The 27313-nt window shown below is 34.1% G+C and overlaps 1 protein-coding gene across 7 annotated transcripts in view; it reads right to left on the reverse strand.

Annotated features, from left to right (window-relative positions):
* KTN1 (kinectin 1) overlaps positions 1-27313 on the reverse strand; it is a 104705-nt gene that overhangs the window by 49267 nt on the left and 28125 nt on the right. For all 7 annotated transcript variants that reach the window (XM_041758639.1, XM_041758636.1, XM_041758633.1 and 4 more), the window contains exons 2-9: positions 20220-20772; positions 16391-16528; positions 14839-15009; positions 13521-13651; positions 8217-8333; positions 5546-5686; positions 2345-2451; positions 1179-1311 (exon numbers count right to left, since the gene is read on the reverse strand). In XM_041758639.1, the coding sequence (XP_041614573.1) occupies positions 1179-1311; positions 2345-2451; positions 5546-5686; positions 8217-8333; positions 13521-13651; positions 14839-15009; positions 16391-16528; positions 20220-20742 (1461 nt within the window). In that variant the 5' untranslated portion in view covers positions 20743-20772. The remainder of the gene's footprint in view (positions 1-1178; positions 1312-2344; positions 2452-5545; positions 5687-8216; positions 8334-13520; positions 13652-14838; positions 15010-16390; positions 16529-20219; positions 20773-27313) is intronic.

A 27313-nucleotide genomic window follows, 5' to 3' on the forward strand; every position in this document is an offset into this window, starting at 1 on the left:
AGCTAGGCTACTATGTATATATCTCATCTACTTAGCTATGATCTGTTTCCATTTTTATCTTCTTCAGCTGATATGCTTTCAAAAGACAGGATAGTATTTTTACTGCCAAATCTCAGTAGGGACCTAAAATTCAAATTCTGAGGTACAGCACATTTCAATGATGACTTTAGTATCCATGATACTAAAAGATCCATGATACTTCAATGATGACAGTCTTTAGTATCCTTTATCTGCTTATCCATATCCATATGGAACCTCCATATTTGTAAGCACCAGCAGTAAACAAAGCAGCAAGACAAATCTTTTGACAAATCTTAATAAAAGACAATTTTATCAATCTCCCAAAGAGACCCATGAAAACTTCAAGAAAACAAATTGTACCATTTTCCACATTCAATTATTCTCAAAGTCCTTTTAACCCCTACCACTCTGGATATGATCAGAATGATCATATTCTATCAGAATCATACCTGATTCTATCAATGATCTAGGAAAGAATCTAATATATTGGACTTACGCAAACTGAACTGTATGTTCAATAAATCCTCTCCCTATTAGAGGAGGAAAGGACAGTTCTATTTATCATTCTACTCAATGTACATATGCTATGAGGTGCAAAAAAAACAAATCTATTCCTCTGTAGCTTGAGCAACCCTGTGCATCACTTCTCAGCATGAGCTTCTCATGATACTACCATTCTGGTTATCTAAAGAAACTGTGATTTTTTTATACTATGGCTCAAGCAAAAGCTACTGGAGCATTTCTCGGTCTTGTGCAAAGAAAAGGAAAGGAAAGGAAAATCATCTAGTCCAATGGTGGAAGAAAAATACACTCTATTGAACTTACTGAAAAATCCAAGTTATGGTGGTGATATTAAATGTAATTTTAAACAACTTGATTGTTGCCTCACACATGTGAAACCTAACCTCCCTACAGAGAAATTCTGTTTGTATCCATCAATCAGCAAATTTAATTTTTCCTATCTTCAGTCTTTAACTTCAAACTCAAGCCTATACTCAATTCTCTCATTACTACTATACATGCTTCCATACAAACAGAGCTCTTAAACTACAGGTCCCTTTAAGCCTCAAATTACATTTCTCAAACCTACATACACATTTAGATCCCTGGATTAAGTAGTATTTATGAAATGATAAATAAAGGTGGGAATATATCACCTTCAACTGAGTAACTGCTTGCTCAGCATTCTTCTTTTGGACTTCCTCTTGCTGTAGCTTTCCTGTTTTCTCAGTTAGTTCATTCACCAACCTAGCATAATCCTGGCGTAGTTTATTTAGTTCAGCAGACTGCCTGAAAACAATAAGTGGATTAGGAACCTTCTATTATTACAAACACATAAGAAGAATAAACAAAATGCATTTGATATTTGTTTTTCTGAGAAATTCCACTTACAGCCAATAGAGAAGGAAATATTGTAAGAGACTATTAATAATGAGGTCTGATTGAGTATAATCTCTGAATAATTCTGATAACAATTAAATTCTAAAATCGCCATAAAATAATCAAGGAAAATGGATGACCACACAATCATGAGCATCAATCAACAGTGTCACCCTCAAACTGGTGTCCTGAAAATCTATTAAAATCAGTCAGTCAGGGGATCCCTGGGTGGCTCAGTGGTTTAGCGCCTGCCTTTGGCCCAGGACGTGATCCTGAAGTCTGGGATCAAGTCCCACATCGGTCTCCCTACGTGGAGCCTGGTTCTCTCTCTACCTGTGTCTCTGCCTCTGTGTGTGTGTGTGTGTGTGTGTGTCTGTGTGTGTGTGTGTGTCTCTAATGAATAAATAAATAAAATCTTAAAAAAAAAAAAATCCGTCAGAGTGCTTATTCTTATAAGCATGCTAATTCTTCTCTAAGGCACAGTTCCTCAAAATATGGCCCAGAGACGATTTCATCACTATCACAAGGAATGTGTCTTAATATACAGATTCCTGAGCTCCATCTAAGAGCCACTGAATCATAATCTTTTAAGGGTAAGACTCAACAATATGCTTTTTTAATGAACATGTCAGATGCCCTTCAGAATAATGAAGTTTAAGAACTACTGTTAAAGGGGATAGAGGTTTTAAAACTTATAAATTCCATCTCATAAATTTGTAGACAATGTTCCATTGCTGGCACTAGTAGTTATCACACAGTTTAGCTGATAAAGTTCTTTACCAAACAAGAAATTTGTTTTTGAAAATTCACTTTAGAAACAAATGTAAAACACAGAAGTCTACCCAATTACTATCAAACATCATTTTGATGGTTCAAGAAAATATTCTGCCATTCAATGAAAATATTCTGCCATTCAATTAAAAATAAAGCATTTGGAACATACTTGCTTTCTAGTTGGTTTGTAGTGTTGCTGACAGCATCTCTCAATATGCCATTCTCCTGCTTCAAGTGAGCTATCTCTGCCTCCATCTGCTCACGAACTTGTTGGAACTAGAAGTATTTTATAAACATAAGATTTAGAAACAATAACTGCCAAAGCTAACTTAAAAGAAATTTTATTATGAGTATGTAAAAAGTATCAATAGAATGAAGTCTGGACCATCTTTCTCAAATGAATATAAACAAATTTAAAAAGTGAATTACATTTTGATAGTGGGGAATACAAAGTAAATACAAGTTGCCAACATTCAAGAATGCAAGTAGATGCTAGCTGCTATCATACTGGAAATGTAAAATAAATACAAATAGAAATATAGTTTTTTAAAAAAAAAAAAAAGAAATATAGTTTTAGAAATAAAAGACTTTGAATTTCTTTTCTACCCAATAGACTCATACAAAATAATTCTATCTTTATCCTCTATCAATTTTATGTCAGCAGTTTTTAATGAAAGATTTTAGTAATCAGAAGTTTAAAAAGTGAAATTTGTCCAATATATTTTTATTAAGTTACAAATTGAGCTATAACCAAATAGATGGAAAATTCGTCACGCAAAAATTTATTCACAAAAATATTCTGGCCTCTTATTTCAGAATTACAAAACCAAGAGATGAAGAACAGTGAATCTTACATTCCCATAAGGATAGATCTTACTTTAGAATGTGAAATAATCTTAATTTTAAGAAAACCTACTCAAGTGAGAAAAATTAAAGTATATGTTTCTATTTTTCAGAAAACTTATCATATAGAACCTATATCCTGACCTCTAAAAAAGAAAAATAAAAATGATAAATCACCTGCCACCCTCAATGAAAATACCACAAATATTTGACTAATTTCCAAATTAGTAGTTAAGTAGCAATTAAGAAAAAGAAAAAGAAAAAGAAAAAAATCACTTGAGACTAGAAAAATCAGTTCTTCTATAATCTATTTATTAATGGGAAAGAATACCTCAAATGGCTGAGGGTTAGAAAGATAGAGAATTGAGTCAAATGAAAGCACAGAGTAGTGGACACTGTAAGAACCTGAAAACAGATTCATTCACTTCTTCTTTGTTATTTGTGTATGTCCATGGAAAACACTGGGACTTTGCTAGCAATGAAGAATATTTTAAAATTTTTTCAGCAGACTAACAATGGGATCAAAGTAATACCTTACAAACAAGAATCTGATACTATTTACATGTTAGAATGGAAATCAGAGATTGAAAAGACACTATAATTATGCCAATATGAAATAATAAACTAAGGTGATGGGTGATGTCTAATAACTGAATGCAAGAGTACCTTGAAATAAAGAATCTTAAAGATTTCAGAACTATAAACTGGAAGAGAGAGAAGTCAAAGGATTCAATCATTAAGGATATTAATGCTTCAGATATTGGAAAATAAGAACTTGATCAAAAACAAGTTTGATTTTATTTTATTTTTTAAGAGTTTGATTTTAGATGTATGTTAAATTTGAGTTGATGATGAGTTTCCAAACTGAAGCATCAGCTAAGCAATAATAATTTTTTAAAAAATCACTGGTCCAGAAAGTTCAAATAAGGAGAGTATTAGATGCCCACTAGACAGCCTGACCCAAATCATGTTCTTCAACACCCTCTTCAACAATGATAAAAGTGGTATTTCAATCTTAAAAAGAGAGAGAGAGAGATAACAAACCAACTAACCACTGGTCCAGAGCTAGATGGATTCATGAAAATGAATAATTGTAGAAAAGACAATAAGAACTAACACTTCTGAAACAATGAAAGAAGAGAGATTAAAGTAAGACCAGAGACAGATTACTTAGGTCAAAACCTTAGGAGTTATCCTTCAATATTAGCTCGCTCTTACTCTCTCCTCCACTCCATCACCAAGCCCCATCTCTAATTCTTCTCTATCATCCATCACCAAGCCCCATCTCTAATTCTTCTCTATCATTCAAACTCAACCCCTCATTGTCAACACCTGATTTTAGACTCTTTTTCTCAGACTTAGAATTCCTGCAAAAAGCCTTCCAATTATCTCTTATTCCACTCTCCATTTTGTTACCAGAGTAATAATTTAAAATACTAATATAATCAAACTGCTGAGTTTCTTAATCTCTTCTAATGGGTTCCCACTCTTCAGCTATGCAAGGCCCTTTAAGTCAGGGCCTCTGTTTACATCTCTAAATTTTTTCCTCATCCTAGCCCTGATTTCCAAACACCAAAACTCACACTGCATCTCTCACAAACTGTTATCACTGAGCAATCTCTATCGAAACACCTGGGATGTACTCATTAAAAGTCCATCCTGGGCCCCAAAATAGACCCACTGAACCATCACCTCTAGGAATGAGACTAAGTAATCACACCAAGTAATAAGCCAGTGCCCATTTTTTCACTCTCTCACCTAATAATGCCTAGTTGTTTTAAAACATTCAACACAGTTTGTATATTATCATTTCTAGCAATTCTTCACTATCATCTTCCTCTTCCCTACATCCCATTCCAAAGGTTCCAAAACACCCACTGCTTACCTCTACAATAATCCCTCCTTATCCATAGGGAATACCGTCCAAGACCCCCAAGTAGCTACCTGAAACTGCAGAGGACTAAAACCCTAGGTATACTGTTTTTTTCCTATACATACATACACATCACAAAGTTTAAGTTATAAATTAGGCACAGTTAAGAGATTAATAACTAAAAACAGAACTGTAACAATGTACTGTAATAAAAGTTACATGAAGGTGATCTCTCTCTCTCAAAATATACTATACTGAATTCACCCTTCTTGTGATGATGTGAGATAATAAAATGCCTACATGATGAGATGGGAGGTAAGGATGCAGACACTATGCACAGTCTTGGGCTACTATTGACCTTCTGACAGTATGTTAGGAGAATCATCGGATTTCGGGCCACGGCCGACCATAGGTAATTGAAACCACAGAAAGTGATGAGGATAAAGCAGGACTACGTTATTGTACTGGAGTATTTCAGCTTCCAGCCTCTGCCTCATCCCCACCTTGGAAAGGTGCTTACTTACAGACAGGGAGCCAATTTAGCTAGCCATTGGATCATCACCCAGCACACAGCCTTGCACATATTAGGCGCTTTAAGTTTGCTAATTAAATGAATGCAAAATTTCATTTTGTTTTCAAAAAATAAAAAAATACCTTCATCTGCATCTGCTGAGTCTCTTGATAACTAACATGCATTTTGTTTTGAAATACATTATGTTCCTTTTCTAATGTTCCAATCCGATCTTTCATTCTCGCTATAACCACATTGCTTCTTTCTTTCTCTGACATCATTTCCTAGAAGAATAAACCAGAAAAAAATTATGAAAATTATTTTTTTTAAAATACCATAAGATTATAATAAAAAACCATTTTTAGCATCAGCAAAAATGATGTCAATAAAATAATCATGAATTTTGAAATAACTACATGCTTGAGATCAAGGGTTTAAAAAAGAAATTGTCAAGCAGCCCCGGTGGCTTAGCGATTTAGTGCCGCCTTCAGCCCAGGGCGTGATCCTGGAGACTCGGGATCAAGTCCTATGTCAGCTTGCATGGAGCCTGCTTCTCCCTCTGCTGTGTCTCTGCCTCTCTCTCTCTCTCTGTTTCTAATAAATAAATAAAATCTTAAAAAAAAAAAAAAAAAAAGAAAGAAATTGTCTCTGCATCTTACCTACATCTACCCTTACATCAATGACTTTCATAAACACTTTTTCTGTTTACTCTTATTTCAAATGCACTTTCTGGTCTAAGAGTTAAAGAAGTGAACCTAGAATAAATCCTACATTCTAACTTGATCTTAAGCATAGTTTTAAGGCAAAACAATTAATTTTCTATTATTTGCAGATACTAGCTTTTTTAGGGTTTAGAAAAAGGCCTACAAAAGTAACCTAGCAGGGGAAAAAAAGAAGTCTCTTTCCTAAGAAAGAGAAAAAGACCTGTTTATAGCAGAATAGAAGCTTACAAAAAGACATGTTTATAGCAAAACGGAAGCTTAGAATAAGACAAAGTAAAAAAAATCAGAACTCTAAATCTTATTATACTCAAAAGCCAAATCCTAAAAGGGTGATTTCATTTTGTATTTCAACTATCATGAACTAGAATATTAATTATCAAAGTAAAAAAGAGCCAACCAACTTTCAAGTTATCAGCAGGTATGATCAGTTTATACACCTCCTCTAAGAAAGTGACAAAATTTTAAACTTTTTTTTAAGAAAGTGAGTATGTGCCCACTTGTTGGGAGAGGGCAGGTAGGGACAGAGTGAGAGAGAATCTTAAGTAGGCTCCACACCCAACATGGAACCCAACACTCAGTCTCACAACCCTGAGGATCATGACCGCAGCCAAAATCAAGAGTCAGACATTTAACCAAATAAGCCACCGAGGCACCCCCCCAAATTAATACTTTTATGTACTTGGAAAAAACTTACGTACTTTTATGTACCCATAAGAGTTTACTTACATCTGGAAAGTGTTACACTAATGTATATTAATACACTTAGGAAAAAAGTACACACATCTTTTAGGTATATAGCTCAATGAATTACTACCAAGTGGTACCCTTCTTAATTTTTAAGTTATAGTTAAGATACTGTAGCCACAGAAAACTAAAGTGTCTAATCTTAAGGAAACATGCTTTAAAAAAAAAAAAAAGATTTTATTTATTCATGAGACACAGAGAGAGAGAGAGAGGCAGAGACATAGGCAGAGGGAGAAGTAGGCTCCCTGCAGGGAGCCTGATGTAGGTAGGACTCAATCCCAGGACTCCAGGCCAAAGGCAGACACGCAACCACTGAGCCACTGAGGTGCCCCAGAAACATGCTTATTTTAGTAACAACTTTGATTAACCTTATGCTGACCAAGTTTTTCCATTAACTTTCATTTATTTCAAATTCACATAAAAAGTTTTATATTCAAATGAGGCTATCCTCATAATGTCATCAAGTAGCTTCATGAACAATAAAAAAAATAAATAAACCTCACTTCCTGTATCTAATTCCTAAAATGACAAACAAGTACCTCAGGAAGACTATATTTTCTATAGAATCTCAATTACATTCTCAGTCTATGTAATTTTTTTGAGAGATATAACTGACATAGAGCATTATATAAGCTTCAAGTATACAACATGGTTCAGTATTTGTATATACTGCAAAATGATCACTGTAAGAAGTCTAGTGAACATCATCACCACTATAATTACAAATTTTTTTCCTCGTGATGAGAACTTTTAAGATACACTAACAACTTTCACATATATATAATACAGTATTATTAACTACAGTTACCATGCTGTACATTACATCCCCAGGACTGATATGTTTTCTACCTAGAAATTTTTATCATTTGACATGGTTTTTACATGAGTTTTTAAAGGTTTTTTTTTTAAACTCTCAGAGTAAAATTTCTGAGGTTTAAAGAACTTCACTGATTAAAAATTATATTTATCACAAGAACCTTTATAAATAAATTACCTATTAAGAGTTTCACATTTATCCAATTGGATTTAAACAAGATCACACCCAATTTTGTGCTTCCTTAGAGACTAATTCTAGGTCAGATCCAAATGAAACATGTTCCCAATGTCCAAATGCTTCTGTTATTTAAAATGAATATATCTAAAAGCACTGTTATTTTAAATTTATAATTCAACTGTAGGCTATAACAACGTGAAAAAGTGAGACACTTCCATAATTCTATAAGAAATTTAATTTTACTGGGTATAAATTCGTTATACAAATAATTAAATCTATAATTAAACAATTTCTGAAATCCTTCACTGCTCCTGATTCAGAACACATATCCCTTAAATATAAGAATGTCTTCACCTGAGTTAACTGCTTACAGCGATCCTTCATAACAGCAGCATCTTCCTTCACAGCAGCAAGTAACTTGTCTTTTTCTTGAAGCTGATGCACAAGTGCAGTCAACTCTCCTTTACTTGACTACAATTGAGAAATCAATATAGAATTAGTAAAAGTTAACATGGGCTAATGAAAATGAAGTATCTAATATCTAACGTTCTTAGGCCAATGCAGAATTCACAATACATAAAATAGAATCATAGGCAAGTACTAGTCAGTGAAATATCATTTGTGAAAGTCACTGTATCATTCTATATTCTGATACATATCAACCAAAAAATAAATTTTTTCAAAGAATTCTAAGACTCCAGTTTTAAACCCACAGTCAAGGTAGCAATCTCTCCCTTCTCCTCATAAAAGATCAAAAGAGGAATATGAAACCAAAATGCAAACAACCAAAATGACACAATCACCTGTAATATCAAAACATAACATCAGAAAAGACTGCCAAAAGTAGTGGAGATCAAACACAAGTGCTTGACAACCCCATTAAAATATATTCAAGACTACCGAAGTGCCCTGGTGCCTAGTTCTCTGTAATTAACTTGCATATTCTGAAAGGAAAAACCAACAATCTTCCATTTGACATGAGGAACAAAGAAAATACGACTCTTTTTGAAAGAAGACCTCAAGAAGCTAAAGAAGTGGGAATGAAGAAGAAATCATACAGATAAAGTTTACTCCAAGAGAGCAGCTAGTTAGGAAGAGTCGAAAGAAATTCTCTATAGTGAGACTCAGTAGTTAAGTCTTTTATCCAGGAAGATGAAAAGACTAAAATAATTTATTTTCACACATAGCCTGAGGAAAACAGCAGTTAGCCTTGGTCCTTTCATTATCAATCTCCAGGCCAGAGTTGATCCAAGAAGAATATGCTCATCTAAAGAGTACTGACTAAAAAGAAAACAGGGTCTATGCAAGATACATGAAAAAAGGACGGAAAGGAACAAAAAACAAATGACAAGAAAAATCACCCAAAAAAGACTGTCAAAGAGCAGACAAAATTGTGATAAAAAAAATATCGCCATGATTTTTAAAAATCTTACAGCAGTCATTTCTGGAAAAACAAGAGCAAAGAACAGAGCGCACAACAAAAGGTAAGCTCAAAGAAAGACCAGAGAATGAGATGAAATATGAGCTGGCAAAACCCAGAGCGGAAGTAAAAGTAACACCACCTCAGAAATACAACCCAATTCGAAGCAGAGAACAGAAAATGACACACTGCTGAACTATGGTAAGAAAGAGTCCAGGGTGGAGAGAATAAGGAAAAATAAACAAAAAGCTTTTATTTTTAGCATTAAAATATAAAAGATAAAGACAACAGGCAAAGGTTTAGTATATGTTTAATCAATACCCATTATTTCAACTATGTTAAGGGACAAATATCATGATTGGAAAGACATGCTTTATCCAAAGAAATACTGAAAGAGGACACAAGAGTCAAGGCCAAAACCATATTAACTTTACTGATGAACTTAAAAGAAGCTGAATCCCTTGATGTCTGTAAATCAAGTTTGTAGGGTGGACACTGGAAAAATCCAATAAATAATAAATACTTAGGTAAATTGCCCAAAAGATGTTTTTGTTGTGAGAGTATATTCTGACAAAAATACATGAAAAGAGTGCAAAATTCAGTGTGGTCTCAGATCTCTATCCAGCTATAGGAGTAGAAAACGGCATAATGCAAGCATGAAAAATTTTCAAGAGAGTGAAACCCAGAAATATTATACCCCACCAAATTATCATTCAGATATAATGAAAACAAAAGAGCATTTTAACTTGCCAGAATTTGAGAAATATAGTTCCTATGAGCCCTTCTTGAAGAAAATAACTTCAGCCAATCAAGAGATGAATCCAGAAACTATTGCAAAAAAAACTGCTACCAAGCTTTGACCCCAGCATTAACCTGTACAATTATGATTAACCCAAACGTGAAAATCAGTCACAAAACAAACATTAAATATTCTAATTATCTGAGAAAACAAATGCTATAATTAACAAAAGTTGAGAGGTAAAAAGGAGGATAAGAAAAAATTTAAGTAGGTAGACCTGCTCCTATTATATAGCATAGAGTCAAAAGAGAGAAGTTAAAGTTGAAAAATCACATAATTGAGGCAACTATATTTAAAGAACACTAAGAAATTAATAATCAATTAAAATATAAAATATTTTCTTACTAATAATTACATTAATAGTCTATGGTAGGAACTCTAAGCACCTACTATGTATTACTTCATTTAATTTTCAAAACTTGATTATCATTCCTATATGGAAGATTAGGAAACTGAGGTATTGGAGTTAAGTCACTCTCTTAAGGCCAAACAAATCTCAATGTGGCAGAACCCAAAATTTGAATCCAGAAAATCTGACTCTAGAACCCAGTATATTACCTGGCTCTAATATAAAACACAAGTGTCTTGTAGTTTAAACATAAAGGCACATGCGTGGATGCACACACAGGCACACAACCTAAGATCTCCTCAACTCTGCAACCCGTCTAGCATTTATTCTCCTCTTCCCATCTAAGGTTATTCAAACTGGACACACTATCACCTTTCCTATTTATTCAGTATTTATTTACAGTCCAGTATTCTGATGAAACAGCTTTCACTGAGGATATCAAATCCATTTTTCACATCTTTATCCTCCTTTATCTCTCTAAAGCATGTCACTGTTGACTTTTCCCCTCACCCGTGAGCTCTCTACCTTCCCTAAGCATCAATGATTCCACTTGCCCCCTGGCCTTGCTACTCCTCCTCTTCAGTATCCTTTGTGGTGGCTTTCCTGGCCCTTTAAATGGTGGTGGTTTTCAGGGCTCATTCTTGAACTTTCTTAGAACTCTGCATATATAGAGAGGTCTGGTCTAATACACATCTACCATGTGTATTGGTGATAGCAGGTTACTTTCCTAAATCACACCCATTGTGATCTTTTTCCAACTCCAGAGAAATAGATGTTCAACTGTGAAATGAATACACCCACTTAAATGATCCAAAGGATGCCTAAAACAACTTCCTGAAATTTTTCACAATCGTCTAGTCTCTCCTCCTTGGCAAAGTGTTCATAAACACCACTGTCACCACAATCTATCCAGTTACTAAAGAGACAAAAACAAGCATTCATTCTAGACTCTTCTTTAGCTACCAGAGGTAACTGGTCAGCAAGTCCTCTAACTCCTGTATCTCTATCCTATATTGGTTCTCCTGCACTTATCTTCACCCTTTATCTGGAGCAATCCTTATTAGGTGTCGGTATTTATTTATACCTGGAACCTTGAGATCTAGTAAAAGGTCTGACAAAGACAGTTTCTATGACAGGAAAAGGAAGACACTAAACTTACTTTTGCAGATACTGAGTGCCTACAGATAAGAGAACCACTCCATAAGAAACTCAGAACAGTAAAAGTTTAAAAGAAAACCAAAAAGTTCCAAAGATGGGGAAAAATGTGAAGTTGCAAAATACTCTATTTCAAAACACCATCTTTAAGAGGACCCAACTTCCTCCTTGACCTGCCTAAAAGAGCTATCAACCCAGTCTCTAGAGTTCAAAGCTACCTCAGACAATAAAATAATTACTCTTTCCTCCATAAGCCACCACCACCATCCTCAGAAGAGAACACTTAAAGCAATTATTTTCAATTTTAAAAAGCAGTAATTTCAATCATTAGGTCAGCTGTAGGCTAAGATATACACTTTTAAGATATACACTTATCCAATTAAAATAAAACAAATCAAAGGGCAAATTCTTCCACTAAGAATTTCAAGTCTCTTGCAACAGAATGATGTGATTTTGTACCCAAAGTCACACACAGTTACACACTTTCCCTGATTACACTGGAAGACCTTGTTTACTCTGGGCCATTGCTAGCACCATATGCAAACTGTCCAACAAGCATATTACATTATAAAATGCCAGAGTTGTAAAATACATTGTCAATACATCCTTGGAGGTATAGACTTAATATGCTATGATAAAAGCTACAACAAAAAAGTCTAGATAGGAGAAAGAATAGCAGAGAGAACAATTTACAGTGGGAATTCAGATTAGCCTTATATGAGGAAATAATACAGAAACATCAACTAGGAGACTACTGAAGGTAATCTGGTGAGTGAGATGGCTTGGACTCAAGTGTCTTTAAGAAAAAATGGGCAACACCTGGGTGGCTCAGTGGTTGACTGTCTCCCTTCGGCTCAGGGTGTGATCCCGTCCGGGGTCTGGGGGTCGAGTCCCACATCGGGCTCCTTGCAGGGAGCCTGCTTTTCTCTCTCTCTCTCTCCCTCATGAATAAATAAATAAATAAAAACTTTTAAAAAAAGAAAAGAAAAAACTGGAAGCCACTCATAGTTTTAAAGCATATAAGTGGTTAGGAGTGTATGTATATGTTTAGAATAAGAACAGTTAAGTCCAGCGTCTAATATTGAATATCAGACACCATGTCATTTTATCTTACACAATATTTGAAAATTTGTCACCTTTCCCAGTATGACACAGTATACATAATACTATTCATGAGAAATTAAATATTAATTCCATCTTTTGTTTGGAGGGATGGGGCTTGGTTTTGTTTTGTTGTTCTTTTTCTTAAAAAAATTCAGTCACAGCAATGATTCTACCATCCAAATCACTTATTTTAGAAGGATGATATCTCTATCACGCTCTCTCTCTCTCTCTCACACACAATTCTCCCAGATTCTTTGACGTATGCTATATTAAGTCACAGAAACATTCCATATAGTCTAACCAGATATCACCTGACCTTGCCTTCAATACCTCCAAGCAGAGCAAAGCAAGGTTAAGTGCCAAATGACCTTAAAATCCTATAAATCATCTTATTATAAGCACTTCACTTTTGTCAAAATATCAGATGACTCAGACACCTGACTAAATAAATAAGTATACTGATTAGTATGGTTTAAAAAAATAACTTCTGAAGATATTCTGGAACTTTTAAGTGTGATTATGTGCTTTGGAGTATGAAAATGGGAATGTGAATTTATTCATTCCTCTAGCAAAGTCTTACTTGGTGAATCTTTTTCCTTTTCTTTTTGAGAGTGAGAGAGCAAGCAGGGAAGAGGGGGGAAAAGGGAGAGATTCTCAAGCAAAATCCACACCCAGCGCAGAACCTGACACGGGCTCCATCTCCCAACCCCAAGATCATGACTTGAGTGAAAATCAAAAGTTAGACACCTGACTGAGCCACCCAGGTGCTCCTTGTTTGATGAACTTCTAATCACTGTTCCCAAATATGCCCATAACCAAAAATATGCTTACCCTCTTCAAAGCATCCTGTATCACACCAGACTTCTCCTTTAGCAGGTCTACAACACAAAGGGCCTCATCTTCAGAAAACATCATAGTCTTCAAGGACAGAAGAAAATCTTTAAATTTCACTTCAGCATTTTCTTTAAAAAAAAAACAAAGAGTTGACATTTAAGAGACCCAAGTAATAACTTCAACAAAGGTAAGCATCAAGAATTCTTGACCCAGAAAGTCAATAAGCAAGAGAAAACAGATTTACATTTCAGGCCAAACAAAAAAAAAATGTACCAGTCAGGAGAGAAAAAAGTGTTCACCGTCTTTAATACATTACGGAATAATTACACCAACTAAAAAGTTGGCCAATTTGCAAAATACTAAAGTGCCAGTATGCCTTCACTTTAAAAACAAATATTCACGTGTCTAGTATGCTAGGATCTATACCAGACATGTTCACAAATATTCTCATTTAACCTTAATACTCACGGCATATAAATCAAATTTTACAGATGAGAAAATAAGCACAAAGATAATTATAAAAAGGAAATCTGATTTATAAATATCAAATACAAACAATCCTGACATTTAAAAAAATTCATGTATCAAGTATCCTCTGAATCACCCAATTTCCCTGGAGGCTCTTACAAGAAGAAGCACAAACTTCTTCTTAAAAAGCAACTGCAACCAATTAGACCCAAAGAAGCTCAAGGCTTTTTTTTTTTTTTTTTTTTCAAGGCTTTAATAGTTAAGCAACGTCGTAACTTTAAAGTCAGATGTGTGCATGTGTGAGGACAAGGGGTGTATAGGAATTCTGTATACTTTCCACTCAATTATGCTGTGAAGCTACCCTTGCTCCTAAAAAAAAGTCTATTATAAAAGTAATAATAAGAGATGGTTGTGAATTAGCATAGTAACTTCACAAGTGACAAGAGTCCAAGAAAAAAAATCACCACGCAGCAAAATAACTGTGAGATCTTGGGCAAGTCAAATTCCAGGGTCCAGGTCTACAAAACTTAGTACTAGACCAGACTAGAAAACTACCAATAAACCTTTTACTGCAAAGATTCTCTTATTACTTTACAGCTCATTCCACTAGAACTCAAAAATGTATTTCTTGGGATGCCTGGGTGGCTCAGTGGTTGAGTGCCTCCCTTCAGCCCAAGGTGTGATCCTGGAGTCCCAGGATCAAGTCCCACATCAGGCTCCCTGCATGAAGCCTGCTTCTCTCTCTGCCTGTGTCTCTGCCTCTCTCTATCTCTCGTGAATAAATAAATAAAATCTTTAAAAAAGAAATTGTATTTAATACAACAAACTGTTGCATGCCATTTGTTACCTTTGTCAGTTTCAGTCTTCAATTTTTTAGCCCCCGTTTTCTGGATTCCTTCCACTTGGTCGGGTTTAATTAGATCAATAACCTCTCTCTTATCCAGCACAGGATTTGAATCAGCATTATCCATCAAAGGAATATAAGTAGTTGCATGTATAAGGGGCTCATCTACCAAGACTGCAATTTAAGTTCAACAAAATTATAATCACTCACGGTTTTAACTCATAACATGTACACACATTTAAGTTTAATTATAAATGCAGTTAGTTTCAAATATCTAACACCAACTTGGCTTTAAATTCCTATTTTATCATTTAACAAGTCAAAACACTCTAATTAAGCAGTGCCGGTTCAGTATTATTTTACAATAAATCACTTACATTATCTAAAAATGTGTTAACATATCTCCTAATAGTATCTGAAAATTTCTTCTCTATCCTCTACTAAAATGTAGAGTTTACTTAGTTCTCATTTTCTTCCTGTTTTAACTAAAACTCCACTCACATTTAATTAGTGCCCAAGGAAAAATATTAATCTGTATTTATGTTGGTACTTTACTGAATTCTTACTACAAATGATAGTTTTTAATTGAGTCACTTCCTAGTACAAAAAAAATCAGTCATTGTTCCTTGCAGATATCGTCTCATTTCTAAAAATTATGTCTATAATTTCCATGGTACATTTAGGTTAAAATTTGCAAAACAACATTAAAAATGGAAAAAGGAAGCCTCCTTATACTTTGCTCCCAATTTTAATGGGAAGAACTGTAAGAGCTTAAACATTAAAGTCTGACATCTGTTAGCTAGAGATATAAACTTCCATACACATGAAAATTTCTCTAAAAAAATTTTGGGGCATATGTAGTTTTTATTTAAAATCTATAACAAACATTTAGTATTACCAAATATTTGTGGGTAATATTTTTCGGTACCTAGTTGCTTCATAATTTTGATACAAATTGAATTTCATCTTTTCTCTTTCCAATTGTACTATTTTCTAGCACTAGTTGATACCACAGCCCAATTATTATCTTAATATAACCACTTAATCTACATACATTTCATAATGCTTTCCCTGGACAATTCTGAGCATATAAAAATTGCTCCATCACTCTTCATTGGATGCTTTCCATATATACATGCAAAACTATGTTTAGGAAATAATTGGGAGTATAGGGTAATGACAGATGTAGCCAAAGCCCTCAAGCATAATTTTTAAGTAATACTTAAAAGTACAAACATTTCAGGAATACTTTTCTTCTATAATTTGTATGCTATTTATATTATTTTCAAAACTCAGTTAAGAATGAGAATGTTTAATAAATGCTTTGTCCTTTTTAAAATTCAGATAAACTTCTTCATCATAAACTTAGACCCTGGCCATCTGTCAGAGCACTATGATACTCCAAGGCTCTAGAGATCCCTGGACTTCTATTAGCATTAACAGTTATTATAATACATTAAGTGGGAATTAATAAGCATGCGAGGTTTCTAGGATCCTTGTTCTAGTGTACTTCTCTAGAATTAGTATTTATTAAATACATATCTACACATTTCACCATTTTCTGCCTTTTGCTTCTTTGAAGAAACTTTCTTCTTTCCTGATCCACTTTCTTGTTTAGTCTCTTGCTGGAGGGGTAATGATTCTTGCTTTTTTGAAGGTGCCATAAGAGTTTCCACCTTTTTATCCTGGTCATCTTTATTGAAAATAAATGAAAGCCATCATTGAAAACAATGTAAAACATTCAATTACTAATGAATAATTAGTAAACACAGCAGAAGATTCAATAAATGAGTAAGTCCCAGAATGCTCTACCTTCAAATTTTTAAACTCTCTAGTAACATCACTCTAGCTTTCTTACTCTGTTATATCTGTCTTTAACTTCATCAAGACTTCTCAGTACTTGCTCCTTCTTTTATAACCCATTTTTCAGACACTCTTAATCCTACTACGGGCATGCTCAAATCTCTACCATTTAAAAAATAAAACCCTTCCCACCGCTGTAATTCCTACCTTCCCACATCCATTTCCTTATAATAATAAGAATGATCTGTACTTCCTTTTCTACCAATCATTTCTCAACTAAGTGAGACCTGATTTTTATCTCCTCCATTATATCCATGAAAGGATTTACACAGCAACCTAGGGTCCCAAACACCCACTCTATCAATATCCTTTAATTTTTCCTTGACTATTTCTCATTACTACTGATCTCCTACCCTCTTTAAAATTCTCTCCTCTTCATTAGGCTAAGTGAAATCAGACAGTCACAAAACGACAAATATGATTTGACTTATATGAAGTACCCAGAGTAGTCAAATTCACAGAAACAGAAAGTAGAATGATGGCTGCCAAGGGCTGGGGAGAGAGGGTAAAGGGGAATTATTGTTTAATGGGTACATAATTTCTGTTGGGAAAGATAAAAAAGTTCTTGAGACAACTGGTGGTGATGGTTGCACAAGAATATAAATGTACTTAATGCCACTATATACACTTAAAAGCGGTTAAAACAGTAAATATTATTTTACCAAAATAAAATAAAATTTAGAATTCTCTATCAGCTCCCATAATTCTTTCTTACATTTCAAATATTCCCTTTCAGACTCTTGTGAGCCACTCCTGCAAAATACTTCATATGCTCGTATTCTTCAGGGTAATGTCTTTAATGTAAATAATTTCCTTGGATGCTCTTATCTACACCTATGTCTCCAACTACTACTTTTCATGCTTAGGGCTTCTGAATCTATATTCTAGTCTTATGCCTCTCCTTACACAACCTGTTGCATCCTAAATTGCTCCTATGTAAGTGGCCCCCCAGAAAAACCTGAAACAAACTGGAAGCATTTCTCCTCTCCATACACATTCACTCTCGCCAATCTTAGTGCTACCAACCACCTCCCAATCAGGGGTTGACAAACTTTTTCTATAAAGGGCCAAACATTACATAGGTTAGGTTCTGTAGACCATACAGACTCTGTCAAAATTATTCATCAGCTGTTGGCAGCATGAAAGTCAGTCATAGACATATGTTAATGAGTGAGTGTGGCTGCATTCAAAAACACTTTAAATAAAGTGGATGAGGAGGTTTGAATTTCATATAATTTTCACATTTAACAAAATACTGTTATTCTTTGAATTTTTTTCAAAACATTTAAAAATGTAAAAACTAATCTTGGATCATGGGCCATGTAAAACAGGAAGGTCAGATTTGGCACAAAGGTTTTTAGTATGCCAATCTTGAGAAATTTAGAACTTCAGTAATTAGCTCTGATATTGCATTCTCCATCTGTCATACTTAATCTAGTAAGATTAGTCATATTGATTTACTTCATACACCTCTCTAACCTACTTTCTTTTCTTTTTTTCTTGCCCCACACCCCCACCCCCCCGAAGTAGGTTCCATGCCCAATGTGTGGCTTGAACTCAGGACCCTGAGATAGGAGTCAGATGATCGACCAACTGAGCCAGCCAGGCATCCATCTCTCTAATCAACTCTGTATTTCTTCTGTCACTACCATAGCTCAGTCCTCCTATTTGACTTTGTAAAATAACCTCTTAACTAGTCTATATACATAATAAAACTTGCTCTCAAGTTCTGCCAAAGATATAGTTCTAACATATAAATATGACCATGTAAACTGACCTGCTTGAACTATAACATCCCACTCCTTAACAGTGTATACAAAAACCATCACAATCTAGCACCAGCATATCTTTTCATCTTTGTTTACTACCACTCCCAACCTCTAATTTCATGGTTCAACAATACACTGTATTCTTATCTTTGAGCCTTTCTACATGATGAGCATGGAATGGGATCCACTAGTTGCTTGATAAAGGTCAAGTGAGTCATTTGGTAAGATCTCAGGCACTGCCTCCTCATAAAGCTCTTCACCCCGGTCCCCATAAGTAATAGTCCTTTATGCTTCTTGCAGTTCTTCTGTATTTCATATATCTCTTCCACAAGTCACATTTTATTATTGGCTTACATTACATGTCCTTCTCCTCCACTAAAACAGAGGTGCTTACTCATTTCTCTAGTACCATGCCTTAATCATGCTGGCAAACAAATATTTAGAATCCAATATAACTGGGGATCCCTGGGTGGCTCAGCGGTTTGGCACCTGCCTTCGGACCAGGGCATGATCCTGGAGTCCTGGGATCGAGTCCCACAGGGCTTCCTGCATGAAGCTGCTTCTCCCTCTGCCTGTGTCTCTGTCTCTCTCATGAATAAATAAATAAAATCTTTAAAAAATAATAAAATAAAATCCAATATAACTAATTTAATACTCCACAAGACACACAAACAAGTTAATGTTAAACACAAGTCCTTTCATACAAACTGCAGTTTCACACATCATGACACCATTTCTTATGTGCTTTCCATTATATTTGCTTTTTGTTTTGTCTTGTTTATTAGTAGGCTCCATAGCCAGTGTAGAGCCTAATGTGGGGTTCAAACTCACAACCCCGAGATTAAGATGTGAGCTGAGATCAAGTAGGACGCTCAATGGACTGAGCCATCCAGGCATCCCTCCATTACATCTGTTAACCCCTTTAACTGGAATACCCTTATCCCACCCGTCCCCTAACACCCAAAACTCTAGCTAGTACTTACGTTAACATCTAAATTAATTTCAGGCATCACATCCTCTAGGTGATCCATCCACATTAGAACTATTACACTGGTTCTACATTGGTATTACATACCAAGATCATTATTCTAAACATTTTATAAGAGGGGTGCCTGGCTGGCTCAGTTGGTGGAACATGCAACTCTTGATCTCAGGGTCATAAGTTCAAGCCCCATGATGGGCATGGAGGCTACTTAATTTAAAAAAAAAAAAAAAAAAAAAGAACTGAAATAAGTATTTTATAGTAACTATGTTCATGTCCACAGCTTAAAAATGCACTACTTTCATCTCTGTAGTCCTAGTACCTAGTATAATCCTAGTATATAAAATAACTACGTGATAAATGTTTAATCAAAGGCAAAAAATGATGTCTAATTTATCTTTTCATCTTTAATTCCTATCACACCAATTAGAAAATATTGGTTGAAATAAATGTAAACTTCTAACTGCTGCTATTTATAGGTCCTTAGTTGTGTTAGTAAAACAGCTGGATTTTATATATTTCCATTTAATGTATTTTCTATGTTTCTAATATAAGTTGTAGTTTTAAATGCTATGTTATGATCAATACTAATTATTTTACCAGCAATTGATGCAAATGAAAGCAAACATATATAATGAAAATAACAGTGTTCTTGGTTTTTAACTCAGGATTTAATATAGTGGACACACCTAACAAACTATCTAGATTTCAAGTTCTAAAGTTATTAAAACTAATATAATCATATAATAAAGTTAAAAAGATTATAATACCGCTTCCATTTTTAGACTTCTTCTGTCCTGGTTTCTTCTTTGAGGCAGCTGCTTCAGAGGGGGGGGTGGGCTGTTTAGTAACTGGGACAGGTTCTACTTTTTTGCCTGGAATCTTTGACACATCACTTTCTTTGGTGACCTGCTCTTCTAGTACAGGCTTGTGTTTCTTCTCCTTCTTCTTTCTTTCTCTGACACTACTTGAAGTTTCAACTACATTCAGTGGAATAGGTACAACTTGCTCATCTTCTACAGCCAAGGCATCAGATAATTTAAAGTCCCGGGGTACACTCTCAGAATCAGATTCATGGAGGTTCCCATTCTGGATCTCTTTCTTTTTATTCTTTTTCTTTTCTGCCTTCTTTTTATCTGTTTTGGTAGGAATAAGCTTTTGTTCTCTTTTCTGCTTTGCAAGAACTTCATCATATAACGTTTCTTTCATGAAAAGCCAGAAGAAGAGGAAAATTACTGTAATAACTACTGAAGGAATAAGGACAATAAAATATGTTGACTCATAAAACTCCATGGTGCTTTTGTTAATGTAATTCTGTAAAACCTAAATGTGGGAAAGAGAAAAAAACAATCTCGAGTCAGTATTATAAAAATTAAACACGTAAAACTGCTTTTGAAAGTAGTATTTCAGATCTAACCTGGTGTATAAATCTAAATAGGTTAATTTAAATCACACAATTATTTTGCCACCTACAATTCAAATATACTATGAAAGAAAAATTTGTGGTAATAACTAAAAAGAGTGTACACACCTTCTACTTTTAAATCATGTGAAAAGATCCTGATGGGAGGAAAAGAACCTAGACACCCATTACTTTTTTCTCCAAGTATCAACTTTTGACATTTTATTAGTATATGGCTTTTTTCCTTTTATTGCACATTGATTAGTACAACTATATGTAGAAATAGAAGAACTATTACCAAACATTGGGTATTTATTAAAAGTACCATACTTTTAACAGAAAAAAAAAAAAAAAGAAAAAGAAAAGAAAAGAAAAGAAATAGAGGTTGCTCATTCCTTCATTTAGAGATTTAAGCTCTTCACAAACTCCTAGCACCTTCATTTCAGGGACGAACCGCCTCATGATATAATGGGATACAGCACAGATATGGAGATATAATAAAGTGAAAATCAAAATGTTAGGTTGTGTCATTTGGTATTAAAACTATAAATGAGATGCTTTTCTCCATTTTTGTTCATGGTACTCCTTACTGCAACAAAGTATATACTGCAAAAACAAAGCTGGCCCTCACAATATTTCCCAAATGCTAAAAGATAAAAGAAGACCTCCCTCTTCAATAGAGAATAAGTCCTACTTTTAGATTAACCCAATAGCTACAGAATATAATGGTATGAACTGATTACCCAGATCTACCTCAAATGCAGACACTACAATCCCTCATTCTGAAGGATAGTTATAGCTAAAATTAAACCTCAAAGTAAGAATGATTATGTTTAGATATCAATATTCCTATAAGTAGATATAAGCCACATAAATATGGTTTATATTCTTATAATGCATATCAAATTTATTATGGAAAAAGACAAGGTATGTAATTCAGATGAAATTAAGCCTGTGAACATGCTTAAGATAAAGCTACTTAAATACAACTTTTGTCCTTTAAATGTATAAATGAATCTGAGAATTTTAAATTTTTTAATTATCCATCTTAAGTCTCAAAAAAAAGGTAATGATTAAAGAAACAAAATTATACCTAAACAGAGGAATCACTGTAAGAATTATTTTAGATCTTATAAAAAATCAGCTTTAAAGCTGAATAAATCTGAATTTAATGAATCACAAGACTTCACCAAAACCATTTTAAGAGGACTTGAATTTTCTAAGACAAAATAAAGCCATTCATAGTGGTCTCTACTGCCAGATAGAAAGACCTAGAAATCCTATACTGATAACATAATAAATGATTTATTTAGCCTTTCAACTTGGTTATAACTCATAATAAATGTGGAATATACTTTTTTTCAAGTTACACCAGCAATGACCTAAGTCTGAAAATAGCCAGAAATGGAACCTGAAAACAAAGCTGTTTATTAGGCACACTCTTGGTCTTTATGATTAAAACAGCATTTGTTAACATTTTATACTTCCACAAGCAATTTTTTAATGATATTAACAGAACCCTAGACTTAGGCAAAGTCTTAACAAGTTGAAGGGGAACAGAAATCATGTGCTAATAAAATACTAAAAGAAATTTTATACAGAATTATTTTTCCCTTATAAAGCATGAACTCTCCAGGTTTTCAATCAATTAGATATATATTACTGTGTGTCTAAATGTTACCAGTCAACCAGAAATGCTTTCAACAAGCAGAGACCAAGTTTTTTGTTTTTTATTTAACATTATCATCCATAGGCTACACATAACCTGTCCAACTTGGCTGGGGAATTAGAAGGAGAAAAAGGACAAAACGAGTTAGAACTCAGATTTTTAATTTGGGGAAGAAAAGACGCAAAGTTACTTAGCAGCAGCCACAGATGCTGAAAAAAAGGTCATGTCAAAGTCAAAGATCTTGATGAACAGCAAACTGCAGCCATGTGCAGCTTAGGTTTTAGGAAAGCAAGGAGAGCAAAAAGCAAACATTCAGGGAAAAAAAAGAGAAGCCATGAGACCACAAGAACTCTGAAACGTTTTCCTCAAATGTTCTGATGATTTTCTGATTTCCTTTTCCAGGTCCCATATAAGCCTGGAAGAATCAGGATTCTCATCTTTGGATTTCCAGGAAATGCCCTTCACACAATTCAATTCACCCTGTCTTGAACTTGTTTTCCACATCTAGAGGAGCCTAATCAGAACACCAAGACAAATTTAAAGTCAAGAAAATGCTTACGTTTCTTTAATCCAATAATCCCGATTCTTTAACCCAAAACACTTGCAAGGAAAAGTACATATAAAGATGTTCACAGCAACATTATATACGAAAAATAAAGAGACAGACATAAAACATTCAACATCCGAATGGGTTCAACTAGCAAATATCAACTCAATAAAATATTGCTTTTAAAACTGTAAATATGTTTAAAAATTAAATAAGATTTTTGTCTAATTCAATTCAATAAAACTAAATAGTCAAAATCATAATTTTACTTGTATGATCAAAACATTTTATGTATAACAGGGTATATCAAGATCATTAGAGTTGTACCAGAATCATGGGTGGTCTCACCTGCTTTAATATTTTAGTTTTACACTTTGTCTTTTTTAAAAAGGAATCCACAAAATGTTTAATACTTAGCTTATTTTTTAAAATGGCAAATGAGTATGTACCACAAAAATCAATAATAAACTTTATTTTCACATTATATACATGGGTAGAAGAATAATATAAGGAGAGGAGTGCCTGAGTGACTTAGCCAGTTGAGCACCTGACTCTTACTAGACTCAGCTCAGGTCATGATTTCAGGGTAATGGGATCAAGAGGCATAGCACTCCAGGCTCAGCAAGGACTCTGAGATTCTCTCCTTCTTCCTCTCCACCCCACCTCAAGTACATACACGCACAGGCTCTCAAATAAATAAAGTTTTCTTAAAAAGTAACATAAAGAGGGTAAAGAGGCAAAAAGGAACTGGGAATGAAATCCAGAAAAAACAGAGAAGAGCAAAGGCAGGAATAGATTTTAGGTGGGGGCAGGGGATAACAATGGAAAAATAAAAAGAAGGGGTAGGAGAGGATGCAACAAAGTTAATTTTTAGCTCAAGGTGTTACTACTCAAGTTGCTAAAATTTTCTCAGTCTGCAATTTGCAACTCAATGTAATGTTTAAGTTAATAAAACATGGAGACAAGCAGCAACTCAGGTTTTGAGATGACAGCAAAAGTCACTAATATTATTAATTGCTCCATATTCTATTTCCTTTGTAATATTAAGAGCCTTGAACCTAATCATACCTTAAACCTTAATAAATTCCAATGTGAATGTAATTAACAGCCAAGAGTAGACAACTAAAGCAGGACCGAAATAACCATGGAATCATAAGAAATGGAGTTCAAACTATTCTCAAACCACATACCAAGCCAGTGGCTTTCATATTTTATTTAGACATACTCCCTTAAGAAACTGATCAAACATCAATGCACTTTCTCAAAAGTGTAACATGCTAAGGTGTACATATAATTCAGAAGGTTCCTGGACTCCCTAAGGGGTATGCATGAATCCCACATTTAAAATCCTGCTCTAGAGTAAGAGACGAAGAGTTTTTAATCCCTCCCCCACTGATAAAGGACTTAAATTTTTTTTAAGTTAACAGAAGGAAGAAACAATATATATAAATTGTTTCATCTGAGTATTATGAATGCTAATCAAATAATTTTAAGATTCCATTTACTTAAAAAAAAATTCCATTTACTTGTCATCTTATAACTTAATTTGTTCAGACAAAAATTGAACGGCATTAGTTAAATCTTGTAAATTTCTCAGAAGACTCAAAAACCTTTTTATATTAATAATGTAAAACCTGAAACTTTAAATGATATAAAATCTAGGAGCAATTACTACAATTTTAACCAAACTGCTTAATCAAAAAGGATAAAACTACATACGTAATAACAATAGATTGTTTATAATGAAAAAGCAATGAAATTATGTTAAGTGTGGGACATCTACAAAAACATCACATATTTAAACATCACACCATTTGGAGCACCTGAGTGGCAAAGTCCACTGAGAATGGACTGCTCAGATCATAATCCCAGGGTGGTAAGATGGAGCCTGGCTCTACACTCAGCGCGTAGTCTGAGACTCCCTCACTCCCTCTCTCTGTCCTTCCCCCTGGCATGCTCACCTTCTCTCTCTCTAAAATAAATAAATCTTAAAAAAAAAAAAAATCAGGGATCCCTGGGTGGCGCAGCGGTTTGGCGCCTGCCTTTGGCCCAGGGCACGATCCTGGAGACCCGGGATCGAATCCCACATCGGGCTCCCGGTGCATGGAGCCTGCTTCTCTCTCTGCCTATGTCTCTGCCTCTCTCTCTCTCTGCGTGACTATCATAAATAAATAAAAATTAAAAAAAAAAAGAAAAAAAAATCACACTATTTAAAATAATGGACAGTGTAATACAGCAAAATACAGTAACAAAAAAGCTAAAAATTACATTGAGCACAATTATATACATATAGATAACCTAAGGTTATACAGAAAAGGAGAAATCATTTTTTAGAGTGAGATTACAAATATTTTTAATGTACAGCTGACCCTCGAACACAGGTTTCAACTGTGTAGGTCTTTACAAGCAGCATTTTTTTCAATACAAACTTTCATTACCACTAAATATAACACAGTGCTGTAAATGTATTTTCTCTTCCTTACTATTATCTTAATATTTTCTTTAGCTTTCTTTACTGTAAGAATACAGTACATAATCATATATTACACGAAATATGTTAACTCTTATCAAGAAGGCTCCTAGTCAACAACAGGCTATTAGTAGTTAAGTTTTGGGGCAGTCAAGTTAAACGTAGATTTTCAACTGCCTCTAACCTCTGCATAACTGTTCAACTTTTTAAATTTCTTCTACATTAAAACAGATTTAACCATCCTGAATGCCCATTACAGTCTTAAAGGTTTAAGTAAACACAAATTAAAAGGAATTGCTTACATGTTACAAGGAGGGAAAACTAAAGCAATTTGATCAGTATATTACTGAATTTCAATTTCAATGTAAGATTTTGAATTCTACTTTCTTACTACCGTAGCATTTCAGTTACTCTTGCTTCAGCCATCATTTTGTTTAAACTAAAAAGATTTAAAACAAAGGGGAATCCCCAAAAAACTTATTTTATAAATTCTGTTGATAAATTGATAAAATGACGTCAACTGGGATGACTCAAAGAACTACTAGGAAAAATACAACAAAATTTAGACTAAATTCCAAACAAACTGAAAGTCAATTTTTTTCCACTGATGTACACCAAACAACATACTAGTAAGCAGGCACATTTGTAAAAAAGTAATCATCAATCAATAAGACTGAGGGAAAGGCAGTTTTCAACCCAGGAATACTAAATTTCTATATAAATCAATACAGTCTGGACAACTAAATGAACACACCTTTAAAATACAGAGAGACTCTCAGATTAGCTTACAGAAACTTTATACGATATACAACATAGTTAAAATTTTGTAAGTAGCTGTGAAACAAGCCTAAACTGAAAACTTTTATTACAGGTTCTTTGTAAAAATAGTGTTCTTAAGTAAAAAAGAAACCTATCTGTAACCTGACCACACTGAATTGAAATAGTATGCATTCCAAACATAGCATTACTCATACCATGTTTCCCTTCCTTCAAATCCATGATATCTTACATTGTTTTTTAAATGAACAAGTTAATCTTTCTATGAAAATGCTATATAGAAAGTACAATGATAAAAAGTCTATTATTGGTAGACAAGTATTATTTAATCAAATTTCCATTCTACAACATAAGTACCTATAATATTTTCTGAACTCTTCTTGCTAAAATTTAAGAGTAGGCATTGTGTTGTGGCTAACCTTCTAATACAGTATGCATGCTATAGTATTGATATATCCTAAGCAAAAATAAATTTTAAGACCAATGAATAGCAATATAATAAAGCACTAAAGTGAAATTGAGAGTCCTGACTTTTGATTTTAATCTGCCTTCGCTCCAGGGGTCTTTTCTTACAAAGCTCTTAAGGTCCAAAAAACCTGCATGATCTCAGAATACAAAGCCAAAAAATTTAAGTGGTCTCAAGATGATGGTGCTCACAAGTGCCTGTGACCAGAAGTAAATGCACATTCCCTCTGGTGGAATGCCCTCCCAAGTGCAAAGCTCAAGATTTCCCAAGACTGTCATCCAGATAAGAGCTAACAATCCAAAATGACAGAACACAAAATAAGCCACCATGAGCAACAGTCAACAAAAAACAAAATAAGAAATTAGATCCCTAAAGATTTAAGATACTGGAACCAATAAATTACCACATACCCACATAAACAAGAAAGAGGGAATTGTGAAAATAAGCAAAGAACTGAAACTACCAAAAGTAACTGGGTAGGTGTAAATTAGAACTTCTACAAATAAAAATAAAATAAAAATATTAAATTCAAT

The sequence above is a fragment of the Vulpes lagopus genome, chromosome 6 (assembly GCF_018345385.1).
Source record: "Vulpes lagopus strain Blue_001 chromosome 6, ASM1834538v1, whole genome shotgun sequence".
Classification (NCBI taxonomy): Eukaryota; Metazoa; Chordata; class Mammalia; order Carnivora; family Canidae; genus Vulpes; species Vulpes lagopus.